General features: G+C 40.0%; 2 protein-coding genes across 3 annotated transcripts in view; one reads left to right on the plus strand and one right to left on the minus strand.

The window, feature by feature from the left end:
- STK32A (serine/threonine kinase 32A) overlaps window positions 1-15,957 on the minus strand; it is a 133,946-nt gene that overhangs the window by 114,313 nt on the left and 3,676 nt on the right. Inside the window, exon 2 of the mRNA XM_006069396.4 lies at window positions 14,858-15,005. Coding sequence (XP_006069458.1) covers window positions 14,858-14,909 — 52 coding nt within the window. The 5' untranslated portion in view covers window positions 14,910-15,005. The remainder of the gene's footprint in view (window positions 1-14,857; window positions 15,006-15,957) is intronic.
- The window catches only part of PPP2R2B (protein phosphatase 2 regulatory subunit Bbeta), a 704,283-nt gene that overhangs the window by 26,258 nt on the left and 662,068 nt on the right, over window positions 1-15,957 (plus strand). The window lies entirely within an intron of this gene.

Genomic DNA, 15,957 nt, shown 5'->3' on the forward strand with positions numbered 1-15,957 from the left:
AAAGAAAAATATAGTGACTAAGAAAGAGGAGAGGTGCCAGAATGAAGAATGAGGAGAGTTATGGAATCTCTCCAAAATATTAGCAAGAGTTATCCAGAGGCTGAGATATTGAGGGTGACTTTTTTTCTTCCTGATTTTATTTTCCAAGCTTTCTACAACTCAGATGTGCTACTTTTATCATTATAAAACTTGCTTTTAAATACACGTGTCCTAAGAATAGCTGCAATGTAGTTCATCTAATCTACCTTTGTACTAGGATGTTAACCATAGGGAAAGCCGGGGCTATAGTCTTCAGTGGCAATGCACTGGGGCAAACAAACAAGCAAGCCAATTCCAGTTACCAATCAGGCACCTAAGACTTCAGCAGAAATTCTTTTCCATGTTCAATCAAGCCTTAGTTTAGAACATTTTTCCTGTTATGTTATACCCTGGACAGAAAGTGAAGTTATCCAAGTGCCAATGACTTTATTATTTTATAAAGGTAAACCAAAATTATCCTACGAGGTATCATACAATGAGGTTTTTCTAAAAAAAGGCTGAAGAGTGAGTCAGTTAGGATGATTATAGCCGTGAAATAAATTGTGAAAGACGTCGATGCAGGTCACTGAAATTGTCCTTGGAATCGAAATGAATAGAAGACAAGTAAACTCAAGAGTAGTGGTGAACTGTGTAATTTACTCAAGGGAAGAAGAGGTGTTATGTATTGAACCCGTAACACGTTAGCAATAACGTAGTCTAAAGGATACGCGTGGGCTGCAGCAGATGTGAAGGCAAATGCCCCTGTGAAATGAAACGACTCAGCTCTCAGAGAGCAGGATGCACTGCTGGGCCTTTAATTAGTGTCTGACATATTATTACTGAAAAGCAATCCCCTAGGTTTGTTTCAATTTATAAATTCATTCTGGTTGGCCATCATGGGAGGATATCTGTAACTGAAATAAATGAAAGTTATTTTATATCAAGATTCAGGATCTAGCTGTGTGGCTGTCTGATACCGCTCAGTGCTTTAACCTTCAGTGCCTCAGGCCTGTCACGTTTAAACTACAGGCTGACATGATGATAAAGGGTATTATGGTAGTTGGCCCCTGTCATTACTCCTAATGAGAAAGTTACTGGGTGGTAAGTACATCTCCATATCAGTTCACTTCAGTCACTCAGTAGTGTCCGACTCTTTGCAACCCCATGGACTGCAGCACACCAGGCTTCCCTGTCCATCACCAACTCCTGGAGCTTACTCGAACTCACGTCCATTGACTCAGTGATACCATCCAACCATCTTATCCTCTGTCATCCCCTTCTCCTCCTGCCTACAATCCTTCCCATCATCAGGGTCTTTTCAAATGAGTCAGTATTTTGCATCAGGTGGCCAAAGTATTGGAGTTTCAGTTTCAGCATCAGTCCTTCCAATGAGTATTCAGGACTGATTTCCTTTAGGATGAGTGGTTTGATCTCCTTATTGTCCACAGAACTCTCAAGAGTCTTCTCTAATACTCTAATAATTCAAAAGCATCAATTCTTCAGCATTCAGCTTCCTTTATAGTCCAGCTCTCATATCCATACATGACTACTGCAAACACCATAGCTTTGACTAGACAGACCTTTGTTGGCCAAGTAATGTCTCTGCTTTTTAATGATGCTGTCTAGGTTGCTTATAACTTTTCTTCCAAGGAGCAAGCTCTTTTAATTTCATGGCTACAGTCACCATCTGCAGTGATTTTGGAGATCCCTAAAATAAAGTCTCTCACTTGTTTCCCCATATATTTGCCACGAAGTGATGGGACCAGATGCCATGATCTCAGCTTTCTGAATGTTGAGTTTTAAGCCAACTTTTTCACTCTCTTTCACTTTTATCAAAAGGCTCTTTAGTTCTTCTTCACTTTCTGCCATAAGGGTGGTGTCATCTGCATATCTTAGGTTATTGGTATTTCTCCTGGCAATCTTGATTCCAGCTTGTACTTCATTCAGCCCAGCATTTCTCATGATGTACTCTGCATATAAGTTAAATAAGCAGGGTGACAATAAACAGCCTTAACATATTCCTTTCCTGATTTGGTACCAGTCTATTGTTCTATGCCCAGTTCTAACCGTTGCTTCCAGACCTGCATATAGATTTCTCAGGAGACAGGTAAGGTGGTCTGATATTCCCATCTCTTGAAGAATTTCCCACAGTTTATTGTAATCCACACAGTCAAAGGCTTTGGCATAGTCAATAAAGCAGAAGTAGATGCTTTTCTGGAACTCTCTTGCTTTTTTGATCCAACAGATGTTGGCAATTTGATCTCTGGTTCCTCTGCCTTTTCTAAATCCAGCTTGAACATCTGGAAGTTCACGGTTCACATACTGTTGAAGCCTGACTTGGAGAATTTTGAGCATTACTTTTCTAGCCTGTGAGAAGAGTACAATTGTGTGGTAGTTTGAGCAATCTTTGTCATTGCCTTTCTTTGGGATTGGAATGAAAACTGACCTTTTCCAGTCCTGTGGCCACTGCTGAGTTTTCCAAATTTGCTGGCATATTGAGTGCAGCACTTTCACAGCATCATCTTTCAGGATTTGGAATAGCTCAACTGGAATTCCATCACCTCCACTAGCTTTGTTCGTAGTGATGCTTTCTAACTTGACTTCACATTCCAGGATGTCTGGCTCTAGGTGAATGATCACACCATCTTGATTATCTGGGTTATGAAGATCTTTTCTGTATAGTTTTTCTGTGTATTCTTGCCACCTCTTCTAAAATCTTCTGCTTCTGTCAGGTCCATACCATTTCTGTCCTTTATTAAGCCCATCTTTGCATGAAATGTTCCCTTGGTATCTCTAATTTTCTTGAAGAGATCTCTAGTCTTTCCCATTCTATTGTTTTCCTCTATTTCTTTGCACTAATCACTGAGAAAGGCTTTCTTATCTCTCCTCACTATTCTTTGGAAGTCTGCATTGGTATATCATTCTTTTTCTCCTTTGCCTTTAGCTTCTCTTTTCACAGTTATTTGTAAGGCCTCCTCAGACAACTATTTTGCCTTTTTGCATTTCTTTTTTTGGGGATGATCTTGATCACTGCCTCCTGTACAATGTCATGAACCTCCGTCCATAGTTCTTCAGGCACTCTGTCCATCAGATCTAATCCCTTGAAATCTATTTGTCACTTCCACTGTATAATTGTAAAGGATTTGAGTTAGGTCATACCTGAAAGGTCTAGTGGTTTTCCCTACTTTCGTCAACTTTAGTCTGAATTTGGCAATAAGGAGTTCATGATCTGAGCCACAGTCAGCTCCCAGTCTTGTTTTTGCTGACTGTATAGAGCTTCTTCATCTTTGGCTGCAAAGAATATAATCAATTTGAATTCGATTGATCGCCATATCACTTGCTTCCAAATCAAACTCCATGACATACTCAGTTTCCGGAGGGGAAGGTGGAGGTGGATGATTCAAAGTAACAGTGTCCAGCTGACCACCTGCCAAACTGCCAGCCTGGAGCAGTGACTACTACCACATGGCCTACCTGAGTATGTCATGGGGGTGCCTCACCCCCAGCATCCCCCACATCAGCACCCAAATCTGTTGTAGACAGAGAGGTAGGAGGGCCCTGGCAACTCACCTAGAAGCCTTTCTAGGGAGGAGGCAGCATGTGAGCCAAGTCTTCAAGCCCTTGGGGGCTGATATCCCATCAGACCTCAGCAACCATAAATTCTAAGCTGAAATTTGCAGGAAGTTAGGGACAGCAACTGCAGGCGGTGCAGCCCAAGTGTGGGCCCTTCTGAATGCAAAACCCTGTGTGCCTACTCCCTAGAGTATGCCATGCTCCCACATGGATAAAGCCAAGTCTGGTCTAATCATTTCACAGGAATTAACCAATAAAAGGGGAAGAAACTATCAACTTAAACTTCTTCTACCATTTCCTCTTTAAAAAAAGGTCCTCCCTTAACATCATACTCAGCTTCAGTGCTTGACTCATTTCTCTGCTTCTCTTGAGAGCAAACTTGTTGAAAGGGTTTACTGGACTTGCTCGTGCCTGTGTCTCCCCTGCCGTACATTCCTGCGTCCCCAGCCCCTGGCTCTGCCTCCACATCCCCACTTGAACTGGTTTTGTCAGTGTCAGTTATATTCTGCTGATTGCCTAATCCCACTGGACTCAACCCAAATCCCACTGGACTCAACCGCCCAGGAACATTCAACACAAGCAGCTACTTCCTTCTCCTGGAAAGAGTCTTCTCTTACATTTCAGAACATATGTTTTTCATCTCTCACAGGCTGTTCCTTCTCAATTTCCTTTGCTGATTGCTTTCCTCTCTGCCTGACTTCTAAATACTAGGGTTCTCCTCCTCCTCTCTTTCTCCTTCCTCTCCACTCTCCCAAGGCAGACTCATCTGTCTCAGTAAAATTTAAAACCATGTCTTTTATATTTCTAACCCAGACTTTTCCACTCATCTCAGCTTCCTATTTGACATCAGCATTTTATACACCGTCATTTTATGCACCCAACTGAGAAGTCTTGACTATGCCTAAACATGTCCCCACCTCTCAGCACCCCTTCTCTTGAATCTCAGCAAAATATCACAGACGTCTACTTGCCTATTGAAGCAAATCCTAGAATTCATTCTTGATATTGTTCTTTCCTCTTAGTCCACATTCAGTCTATCAATAACTCTCAATTATTTTATATTGAAAATACATATTGAATAAACTCTCAGCTTTCCATCTCCCACTAAGTTAGCCCAGGGACCACCAACTTTCACTTCAAATGAATACGACTGTCCCAATTAAAAGAGGCCACCTCCCCACCCCCCCCCATTTCAGCCTCTTCAGTGGTATCTACATAGTACTGATTTAAAATTACAATTGTATTTTTGGATTTTACAGATCAGAAAATCCCATCCACCTTAAAAACAGCAAACAAAAGCTAGAGAAGAAAAGGAAAACTAATATTGGGTAGCTTTTAGTTTTTATTTGCCAAGTAAGAACATTAAAAATTATGGTGATCATGATAACAGCAGTAATAACTCTTTATGAGCAATTAGTATGTGCTAGGCAGTGTGCTAAACACTTTTTATGGATAATCTTTTTATTCCCACAAAATATATTCAAGGCAGATACTATTATTAGCACCCATTTACATGTGAGAAAACTGGCGATCAGAGAGACAAGTCACTTCTCTAAGTTCTCACTGTGAAAAAAAATTGTATTTCCACAATTCTTAAATACTAGACACACACAAGAAAGAAGGTAAACGTAAACTTAAAATTTTTACTAGTATTACCATGTGAGAAACTTACTACATTGCTCTTGTTTTTCTCCTTTCACCACAGACTAAGAAAAACATTATATTTGTTCACAGAGGGTATCTAGAAGCCACTGAATTAACCTGTGGCTTAACTGACACCACAATGTTTAAGGTTGAAGGTCCACTTTAGAACATTTCACTGATGATCCACTGATAAAAAAAAATCACTTAGCTCCTTCCCTAGTCCTTTATCATCCCAACTGGTTGGCAGCAAATGATTGCCACTAATACATGTAGAGCTTGGCAGGTCCTTTAAGGAAATATTTGAAACTTCGCCAGGAACGCAGCTTTCAAGGCCAGTGGATGGCATTTGCCTGCATAGTCAGTATTCCCCTTTTATGAAACACGGTACCCCAGGGAGTCGGGGCTTTCCTGGCACCAGCTACTCATGCCAAGACCAAGCAATGGGCACCAACAGCTTCTTTTTCTGCTGCCTGGACCCCAACTCATGAATTGGTTCAAAAGTCAGAAATACACTGGCTATTTCTTTAGAACAAATCGGGAAGTAGCAGTTGGGGCAGGATGGGGGATCAATACCCCCAATTGTTGGATGCCTCTCAGTTGACTAAATGCCCCTTGTAGGAAATAAACTCTACCTAATGATATTTCAAGTGAGTTACATTGAATTGAATCTAGGCTACCAAATAATACATATATTTACAAAAATAATATAATTTATTCTCTAAAATAGTAGATTTATTGGTCCAAGTACTTCTACTGACTCAAACTGATGAAGAAAAACAGAGTCTCTGAAGACTGCCTTTGTTAAGCATCTGTAGAGAACAGATGTCAGTCTTCTTACCCAATCTTTTAGTGACAGCTCGATGGTCATGAATGGATATCAGATGAGCCCCTGGCACACACAAACAAATGCCTTCAGGATGCTTTAGAGCAAGGGTTAGTACAACATGGCATGCAGGTCAAATTCCACCCTCTATTTTTATATGGCTCATAAGCTAAAAATGGCTTTCATGTTTTTAAATGTTTGGCAAATCAAAATATTTTGTGACAAGTGAATATGATGTGAAATTCAAATTTCAGTGTCTACAAGTAAAAGTGTTACTGAAATAGAGCCATATTTGTTAGTTTCCCCACTGTCTATGGCTGCCTTCATGGGGCTACAGCAAAGTGAGTCATTGTGACAGAGGCTGAACAGCACAGCATAAAAGATTTACTATCTGGCCCACCACAGAAAAAGCATACCAACCCCTACTGTCAACTCTTCTTAGAAATAACAGAAAAACATAGGTAACTCAAGGGTAGAACAAGGTTAATATAACTTATTGTACTGTAAATATGCCTCCAGGAAGGAAATAGTTCAGGAGGAAAAAAAAAAAAAGCCTCTGCCAGTCTAGTGAGTTCAAAATCTATAACCATAGCTTTTTCAGTCCTTTCAACCATATAAATTGTGCTGCATCCTATTTTAAGAGGAATATAATTCCATCATTGTGTACGTGTGTTTAAAAACGAAATTTCCACAAACAGCCCTAGAGCAATGTATAGTTGAAATCCCTGTATCATTGATAGAACCTGAATTGGTAAAGTCCTGGGTCTCTGTAAGTGAATTTACACTTGTAAGGCCACACTCATATGTGCTAAGTCACTTCAGTCATGTCTGACTCTTTGCGACCGTATGGACTGTAGCCTACCTCTGCCCATGGGATTCTCCAGGCCAGAAAACTGGAGTGGGTTGCCATTTCCTCCTCCAGGGGATCTTCACAGCCCAGGGCTCAAACCTGTGTCTCTTATGTCTCCTGCACTGGCAGGCAGGGTCTTTACCACTAGCGCCACTTGGGAAGCCCATATAGCAGAAGTCAGATTCTCTGAAGGCCTTCACTCCCATTCTCATTGAAGTAGTTGCTGAATATTGAAGCTAGCTAACCAATTTAATTTTTCAACCTAGGTTAGTTTCAAGATGAAAAAAAAATGTCTGTAGCTTTGGATTGGAAAAAAAGTACAGCATGATTGTTTAACAATGAGTAACTGCTTCAACATACTTTGTGCATAAGACACTCTGAACTAAAATGTTATTTAAATACACAAAAGAACTTATCTTCCAATCTAATTCCCATAGGGACTGCAAGCATCCCACCATTAAACAGAGCTACCCTGTGTTTCACTCATTAACCTCCATAAACATGCATTGTGTTGCCTGAAAAACTTGTAGGCAGGAAACTTTACAGAAGAACATCATCGCTTTTCAGCTGTGGAGATTCTGCAAGCTATTAAATCAGGGAAGGGGGAAGAAAGGGATAAATGGGAAGAAACGATGTTTCCAATAGAAAGTGTTCATGAACTTTTGCTTCCCAAATTGAGATCCACAGAGAATTATTTGCCACAAGGTATTAAAAGGTTTTACACAACCTAATTTAATTTTGAAATAAGTTTGAAAATTATCAAAGTACTGAGATTTCAATATTGTTGCACATTTCAGAGCCATTATTATGCTAATAAGCACTGTGAATCTCCACAGGCAGGATGTAAGTTGCCTAAATTTATTTGTGTAGATTCTCCCAAACATGTTTTTCTAACCCACTGCTCAGGAAACATGCAAATTGGAATCACTGCCTCTGTCTTTGATGTCTCTTTTCTTGGCTCTGTCTAGCCTGTTTCTCCTTGACTCTTCTGATACCTTAGCATGGGGGAAATAAAGCTCTCCCAAATTAAAAGTGTTTGTTGCCATAAACCAGTGGATCTGAGATTATTTATGACAAATCCTTTAACTAAATGTTAGACTGTCCAAGAAATGGTTTTAAGGAGCCAGTTCTCACTAGGGAAATGTTCATTTTACTTTCCCAACCATTTTAACACAAAATACTAAATAATATCAGACAACATTACTCAAGTTTGAGAGGGGGAAGTCTGAAATTCATTTGCGTACCCCACTGGGACATTAAAATAACAAGGAAGAGTCTGAAAGTCCTTCAGGGCTGGAATGAATTCAGTAACCTCCCATTTCTTTTGGATTGCAAATCTGTGGCCAATTTTTTTGGCCCAACATTTTGAAGGACCCATTGCCTCTGTCTCCAAAGAAGATGTAGGAAAACTGGAAGCAGTCGCACACATCCTAGGAGACAAGTGATGCCAAATGAAAGCAGAATACTGAGTTTGCAGCAAGTCCAAAGAACAATGCAATAATTGAGCTCTCTCTGCAAACTCAGCATCGATGTACTCTTTGTAGAGCCGTTTAAATGTAAGGCCAACTTTTCTCAGCTACAGTCCTCCAGAAGAAAGTTGTCTCTTGGTTTAACTAAACCAACTCCATCACCTCTACATGATTTGTATGTGCTTGGAAACACATACAACTTGCAGTGATTACAAGATCCTCTTCTGTTGCCCAGACCCTGAATTATAACCAAGTCCACTTTCTCCTGTGTTAAAGAATTTCTTTCCCTACGTCAGCCTGAAAACCTCAACAACTGGGCTTTGAAAATGCTAATCTTTTAATAAAACAAGCGAAAAAAAAAAAGAGAGAGAGGAAATAAAGCAGATATAACAATTTATAAACATTAATAACTACTACTACCCGTATTTCTTTTCTTTTAGAAAACTTAAAAAGTTTTTCTGTATTATTCCTTATTTCTCATAGTATCCACATGGTAGTTGGTTTTGGGGGAAAACTATCACAATGTCTGGTCAAATGGGATTACTTAAACAATCTGCTTTGGACTTAAATCAGGAAAAGTTAATTTATTGATTTTTCAACCCAATGAGTTCATGATTTTGCCTTAAATGAAAATATAATCACCTCAGAGGAGATCAAAGAAAAACCAGATGAGATTATGTTTTTGTGAAGTTAATAATTTGGCTTCTTTTCAGAGGACTTACATAGGTTTTCACAGAATATATAAGCTCTGCCATCTGGCAATCCAACTCTGTTGATAGAATTGTGAATAGGTCATATTAACTGCGGCATCTACACAGTTGCATGTCATCAATGCTGTGTCTTTCCGAAGTAGAAATACTTAAAAGAGTTCATGCTCAGAGACTCTGATACTGGTAAACAGTGTTATAACTAGCATTAAGTGGGTGGTTACTTTATATGATACACCTTGCTGAGTATTTTACCTGCATTAGTTCAGCCTACCCTCACAGTGACCCAATGAAGTATATGTCCAATTTACTTGCATTTTATATATGAAGAAACTGAGCTTACAGATATTAAATAACTTGTACAACAGAAGGATTTTTTTTCCAAATTAATTCACTAGCAATTATTTAATTTGGGGGACCATTTTTTTATGGTATTTCAAATCCTTTTAGAACGTTTATAATTAGTCAGATTGACTCTGGTGTTTGAAGGTTGATCAGGCTATACCTCCTTTGATTTTCCACATGAAAATACACAGATTGCTAGTTTGTGGCACAGCTGAGATTTGAATCTGTGTATGGGTTTTCACTACCAGGGCCCTGGTCTACTATGTCAAGTGGTCTCCCACTACTAAAATGTAGAACATAATTAGGTAGAAGATAGTGTGGTGAGTGGTTCCTCAAAAAATTAAAGAATTATCATGTGATCCAGGAATTCTACTTCTAAAGCATGTACCATTTGAAAACAGGCTTGAACAGATACTTGTACACCCGTGTTCACAGCAGCATTATTTATAGTATTCAAAAGGTAGAAATAACCCAATGTTCATTGATGAATGAAAGACTAAATTCAAAATGTGTTATCTGCATACAGTGTAGACTATTTTTCAGCCTTAAAAAGGAATGAAATTCTGATACACGCTCCAGTATGGATGAACCTTGACAACTGAAATACACCAAACACAAAAGGACAAATAATACATGAGTCTACTTTATAAGGTATCTAGAACAGTTAAAGGGCTTCCCTGGTGGCTCACATGGTAGAGAATCCACCTGTGAATGTAGGAGACCCGGATTCCATCCCTGAATCAGGAAGATCCCTTGGAGAAGGAAATGCCAATCCACTCCGGGATTTTTGCCTGGAGAATCCCGTGGACAAGAGGAGATTGGCAGACTATAGTCCATGGGGTCTCACAAAGTCAGACATGACTGAGTGACTAATATATGCACACAGAACAGTTAAAATCATAGAGACATAAAGTAGAATAGTGGTTGTCAGGGGCTAAGGAGATGAGGGAATGGAGAATTAATGTTTAATGGCTACAAAACTTCAGGAAGATTAAAAAGTTCCAGGGTCTTTCCAGGTGGCTCAGGGGTAAAGAATCTGCCTGCAGTACAGGAGCCTAGGGAGACGCAGGTTAGATCCCTGGGTTGGGAAGATCCCTTGGAGGAGGGAATGGCAACCCACTCCAGTATTCTTGCCTGGGAAATCCCGTGGACAGAGGAGCTTGGTGGGCTACAGTCCATGGGGTCCAGAGATAGATGGTGGTGATGGCTGCCCCCAGATGTACCCCCTCAATGCCATTGAACTGTACACTTAAAAGTGGGGAAAATGGTACATTTTATTATATATATTAGAGTGTTGGTCACTCAGTCATCTCCAACTCTTTGTGACCCCATGGACTGTAGCCTGCCAGGCTCTGCTGTCCATGGCATTCTCCAGGCAAGAGAATGGGTGGGCACTGGAGTGGATAGCCATTCCTTCTCCAGGATATCTTCCTGACCCAGGGATCAAATCCAGGTCTCCTGCACTGCAGGCAGATTCTTTACCATCTGAGCCACCAGGGAAGCCCATATATATTATACCACACACACACACACACACACACAAAATAATCAGAACTTAGGTTTACCCTAAACCACAAAACAGTAGCATCATGTATGATCTACTTGGTAAGAAATGACTTAACAGTAATTAACTAAGCAAGCCTGCTCTTCTTCAGCAGCTATAAAGCTTATACTTTGTTTTCGCTAAACAAAGATCAACATAAGTAACTAACAGAATGATTCTCTCAAGGTCAGTATCAGATGGACCAGCATGAAACAGAAAGTGTCAGGATGAATTCCAGCAAGAATAGCTTATCTCAAAGGACCTCCACTAACATCTTATTCCTTAATTACCTTTGAAGTAAACCAAAACATTTTTTCCATGAGAAAGAAATCTTGAAATATTACTTGGGAAAATGGGTGCAAATTTTCTTCTCAAATGTATAAAGGGAATAGTAAACACTTTTCCATCACATCTTGGGATTCTTTTCAGCAATATTTTAAAATAATTAAATTGGTTCATTTAAGTGCCCTAGATTCTGGCTCCATTTGATTATTTATATAAAAATACAGAGATCATATATAATATAGGCATTAATGTTCTTGGATCAGTCAGTGCTTTTGGTCATTGTTTCTTGGTTAGGAGCCTCATAGCAATCAAATAAAAATTTTCCTTGTGCTCAGTCCAGAGCTATGAAAGGAGCCAAATCTACGTTATAGGATTTACTCATTTAAGAAATAACCAGAATGTCATAATTCTCCTCCCCAAAACTCAATGATCTTGTAAAAAAATTAATATGGCAATTAAATATGATCCCTTTTCATAATATACAAACTCATTCTCATCAGAATGTGGAGATACAGGCAACTGGTCATTTCCGACTTTGCATTATTTGGACTTTTTCTTGTGCTTGAACTATTCTGTTATTACGTGAGTGGCTTCCTCACATTTTTCCAGGCTTTATCTCAGGTATTACTTCCTCAGGCCAGCTCTGGCCACACCCTATCTGAAGTCTCCTCACCATCACCCTGTCACTCTCCATAAGGTCCTCAGATCCTTCCCTTGGTGGCACTTGAACACTGTCTGAAGTTATCTGGTTTGTGTATTCATTAACTAGTTTCTTGTTTGCCTCCCACCATTAGAACAAGACCTCCACAAAGGCAGGGAAGGGGCATCTTGTGCCCTACTCTGCTCCTCACAGCCAGCGGAGGGATGGGCTCGTAGCAGATGCATTTGTCTTTCTACTTGAGCTTTACAACTCAGCATGTAAACGGACTCAGAGTCTTGCCCTGGGAAGCGCAGACATACTGTTATGCACAGGTCTTCTCTCTAAGGATGCTACTGTAGGCTCATCTGCTGGGGGCCAGGACAACAAAAAATGGTGACCTAGAGTGTATTGAAAGGAAAGCTATGATAAACCTAGACAGCATATTAAAAACAAAGACATCACTTTGCTGACAAAGGTCCATATAGTCAAAGCTATGGTTTTTACAGTAGTCATGTGTGGATGTGAGAGTGGGGTCATGAAGAAGGCTGAACTCTGAAGATCAATAATGTGTTGCTAGAGAAAACTCTTGATAGTCCCTTGGACTGCAAGGAGATCAAACCAGTCAATCCTAAAGGAAATCAACCCTGAATAATCATTGGAAGGACTGATGCTGAAGTTGAAGCTCCAATACTTTGGCCACCTGATGCTAAGAGCCAACTTGTTGGAAAGGACCTTGATGCTGGGAATGATTGAAGGCAGGAGGAGAAGGGGGCGGCAGAGGATGAGATGGTTGAACGGCATCACTGACTCAATGGACATGAGTGAGCAAACTCCAGGAGATAGTAAAGGACAGGGAAGCCTGGTGTGTTTCAGTCCATGGGGTTGCAAAGATTTAGACACGGCTGAACAACCACCACCACAGAGGGTGTTAAGAAAGAGGGCTTGCTCCTTCTGCCTAATTTCACTCCAACCTAGTTTTCCCAGAGCCCCTTAAAGTTACTTTTAAAGTGATACCTGCTTTCTCATTTGCCACAATTCCTTGGGGGAAGTAACTTTCTTGGGCACTCCATGAAATCAAGGGCTGGCTGGATTAAAGATTTAGAGCTCTCTCTTTTCTCATTATCATGCTATCCTAGTACCTTAAAATGACACATACCCCTAACAAGTAACAAGCATGAAGCTGGCCTCTCTTTCCTCCTCTCTTCTCTGAGGACCAGCATCATGTACAACCTTAGCTATGAATCTGTAGGGACCACAGTGAACCAAACACATGAAACCCAAGTCTTTTTGTCTTCCTATTTTAGACATGGAAAAAATCAAGTAACACACTTTAGATGCTTGACTTTACAGCTTGAAAGCACAAAGCAAGGCTACAGATATGAGTGGAAAAAAGTTTTCTTAAGACCATTTTCAAACCATATAATTTCAGGGTTCCTCTGCAGTATTTTGTATAGGTAGCCATGACACATCTCTGAATTGATAATGAACAGCTGGCAACAAAGCATCTTGATCGGCCAGGTATTTGTTTTCTTAAAGGGTTCAAACAAAAACTCAAAAACTAAGACCAGAGCAGACTTTTGTTTGTTCCCCAGCCATGCCAGATAGCTAATTGTCCCCTTCTTGTATAACAAAACAGAACACCTTATTTTTAGAAGGTTCATGGCCATGCAAGATAACTAACTAAACTTCTCAGTCTCCCTTGTAACTAGGTATGTAAGTGTAAGTGACAAGCAACAGGCAGATCACATCCTTAAAAGGAGTGGGCTTGGTCTCCCCGCTCTCCCCCTTCCCATGCTGGGATGTGATTTGGTGCTGAGCCACCCTGAGGCATGAGGGTGGCAGTAACACTCGGGCTATGAAGGGCTAGAAAGAAGCCAGCTTGTCAGAGCCAGAGTCCCTAACCCTTCAGAGTCACATCTCACCTGGATCACTTATGCCTAGATTGCTAACATGAGAAAGAAAAACACAACCATCTTCTTTAAGTCACTGTTACTCATAAGTTTCTGTTTTAACAAAGTTTCCTTGATGATTCAGATGCTGTTTCATCATTTTTGCAAAGTGCCTTTAGGATCTCAAAATGATAAACTTCTGGAGTTGAAAAAGAACTTCAAGTTTACTACCCTTTCCTCTCGATTGATGAGGAAGTTGAAGGTAAACTTCCTGAGCCACACAGGTAGTTGAGAAGAGGACTAGGGCTCAAATCTCCTGAATTTCCACTCATTCATTTCCTTTGTGGTCCAATTGACAGAACTCTCTGGAAATGATTCTGGGGGCTTCCTCTGGGGTACCTGGGCAAGTTACTAGCTGGGGTCCAGGGCCACCTTTTCCCCAGACAACCTAACATCATATGCCTATAAGGCTGCTGTAAAGTTTCACTTTTCTCCAATGAAACTGATTCTTTTTCCTGTGACCTAGCATTGTGGAAATTTGCAAGGACCCATAGGAATATGTAAGTTGGAAGCTCAGAAGGCACAAACTTGCCTCACTCCACTCTATAATATTATGAGTATTATTATTCACATGAAATTTGATAATATAAGAAATTTTCTGTAACAGGGCTAAGTTCATCTGTCAAGGGAGCAGCACAGAGAATTAGAAATCATTTAGTTTCAAGGTCTTCTATTGAAACCAGGTGCCCACTCACAGCTCCCTTTGGACAAAGGGCATTGGTAGAGTCATGATTAAGAAAGCTGTCCAAGGTACTATGGAAAGTGGAAGGTAAAATCCAGCTCTTAGCATGCAAGGTTATGCTCAGGCTTATCCTTGCATTTCTACCTTTTTTAAAGGTCTTATTGGGTTGGCAAAGAAGTTCACTCTGGTTTTTTCCTAAGATGCTATGGAAAACCCTGAAGGAACTTTGTGGCCAATCCAGTACATGGCAATTTATTTATGAAGTGAGGAGCTTATATCTGAATTCTGTTAAGTTCTATATTTATATACAATTAGTGAACATTTCTCACCATCATCATTTTCATCAAACACTGGTGGTTTGCTTGAAGTGTTGGCTCCCATAGTCGAGTCTACCCAGACGTGGACCTGCCACTTACATTATTCCAGCAGAAACATTCATCTTCACTCAAAAGGGGTCTGAAAACTTCAGCTAGGTATCTGGGAGATAAAAAGAAAAGGAATTCTTATGATATGGTGTACTCAGGTGTACCTGATTACAGACAGTAGCTGAAATTAAGTTAATCCGAACCACTGCAGTAAAATGTTTCATTCTTGAAAATGACAATTTCAGAAATAACAGAGAACATCTAACATCTGGGAGCACCCACTACATGGCCTCATCAGAAGTGGACCTGGACTTATAAAGAGGGAGGAAAGCAAAATATTTTTTAAGTGTGAAGACAAGTTTAAAATGAGGTCAGCAATGCTTTTTAAAAAAAATTACTTTTGGCCATGCTATGTGGCTTGCAGTGTCTTAATTCCTCCACCAGGGATTGAACCTGGGCCCCTGTAGTGAGTGCTGAGTCCTAACCACTGGACCACCAGGGAATTCCCAGCAGTGCTCTATGTAACACATATAAAAGAAATATTGTATTATGATTTTCTATATCTTTGAGAAAATAGGTTAATTATAAACATTTTTTGATGGGTGATCAAGTTAATTTTCAGTCATAAAAAGACATCCCCTCTTTCCTCTGACCCTGGAAGTTACTATAATATCAAAGGCACAAGTTCTGAGTTTGGGCTTGACCATGCCAGCAAGTCGCAGAGTTTCATGGAACATATTTCTTTTCTTCCCTGAACTTGAAGATCATAACAGTCCTCACCTCAAAGACAAATGAAATCACATTTAATTTGTGATAATACTTAATGTATTTTCGCAGTACAGGTGCTCAATAATTGTTGGCAGCTAGGAAGCTCAGATAATACGCAAGAGCTAAAAAGCCCTGAAAAGTGTATATTTACAGCTTTGATAATTTTTAACATAATTATAAAAAAACTTTCCTGGAAACTGGTATGGAAAACTGACACTGATCATGGCTTTTAAATTGCCCCTCTCTCAAGTGGGAGAAACAATGCCTTCTGCAGAAATCACAAGCTTAGATGCCTA

This window comes from Bubalus bubalis, chromosome 9 (genome assembly GCF_019923935.1).
Source record: "Bubalus bubalis isolate 160015118507 breed Murrah chromosome 9, NDDB_SH_1, whole genome shotgun sequence".
Taxonomy (NCBI): domain Eukaryota; kingdom Metazoa; phylum Chordata; class Mammalia; order Artiodactyla; family Bovidae; genus Bubalus; species Bubalus bubalis.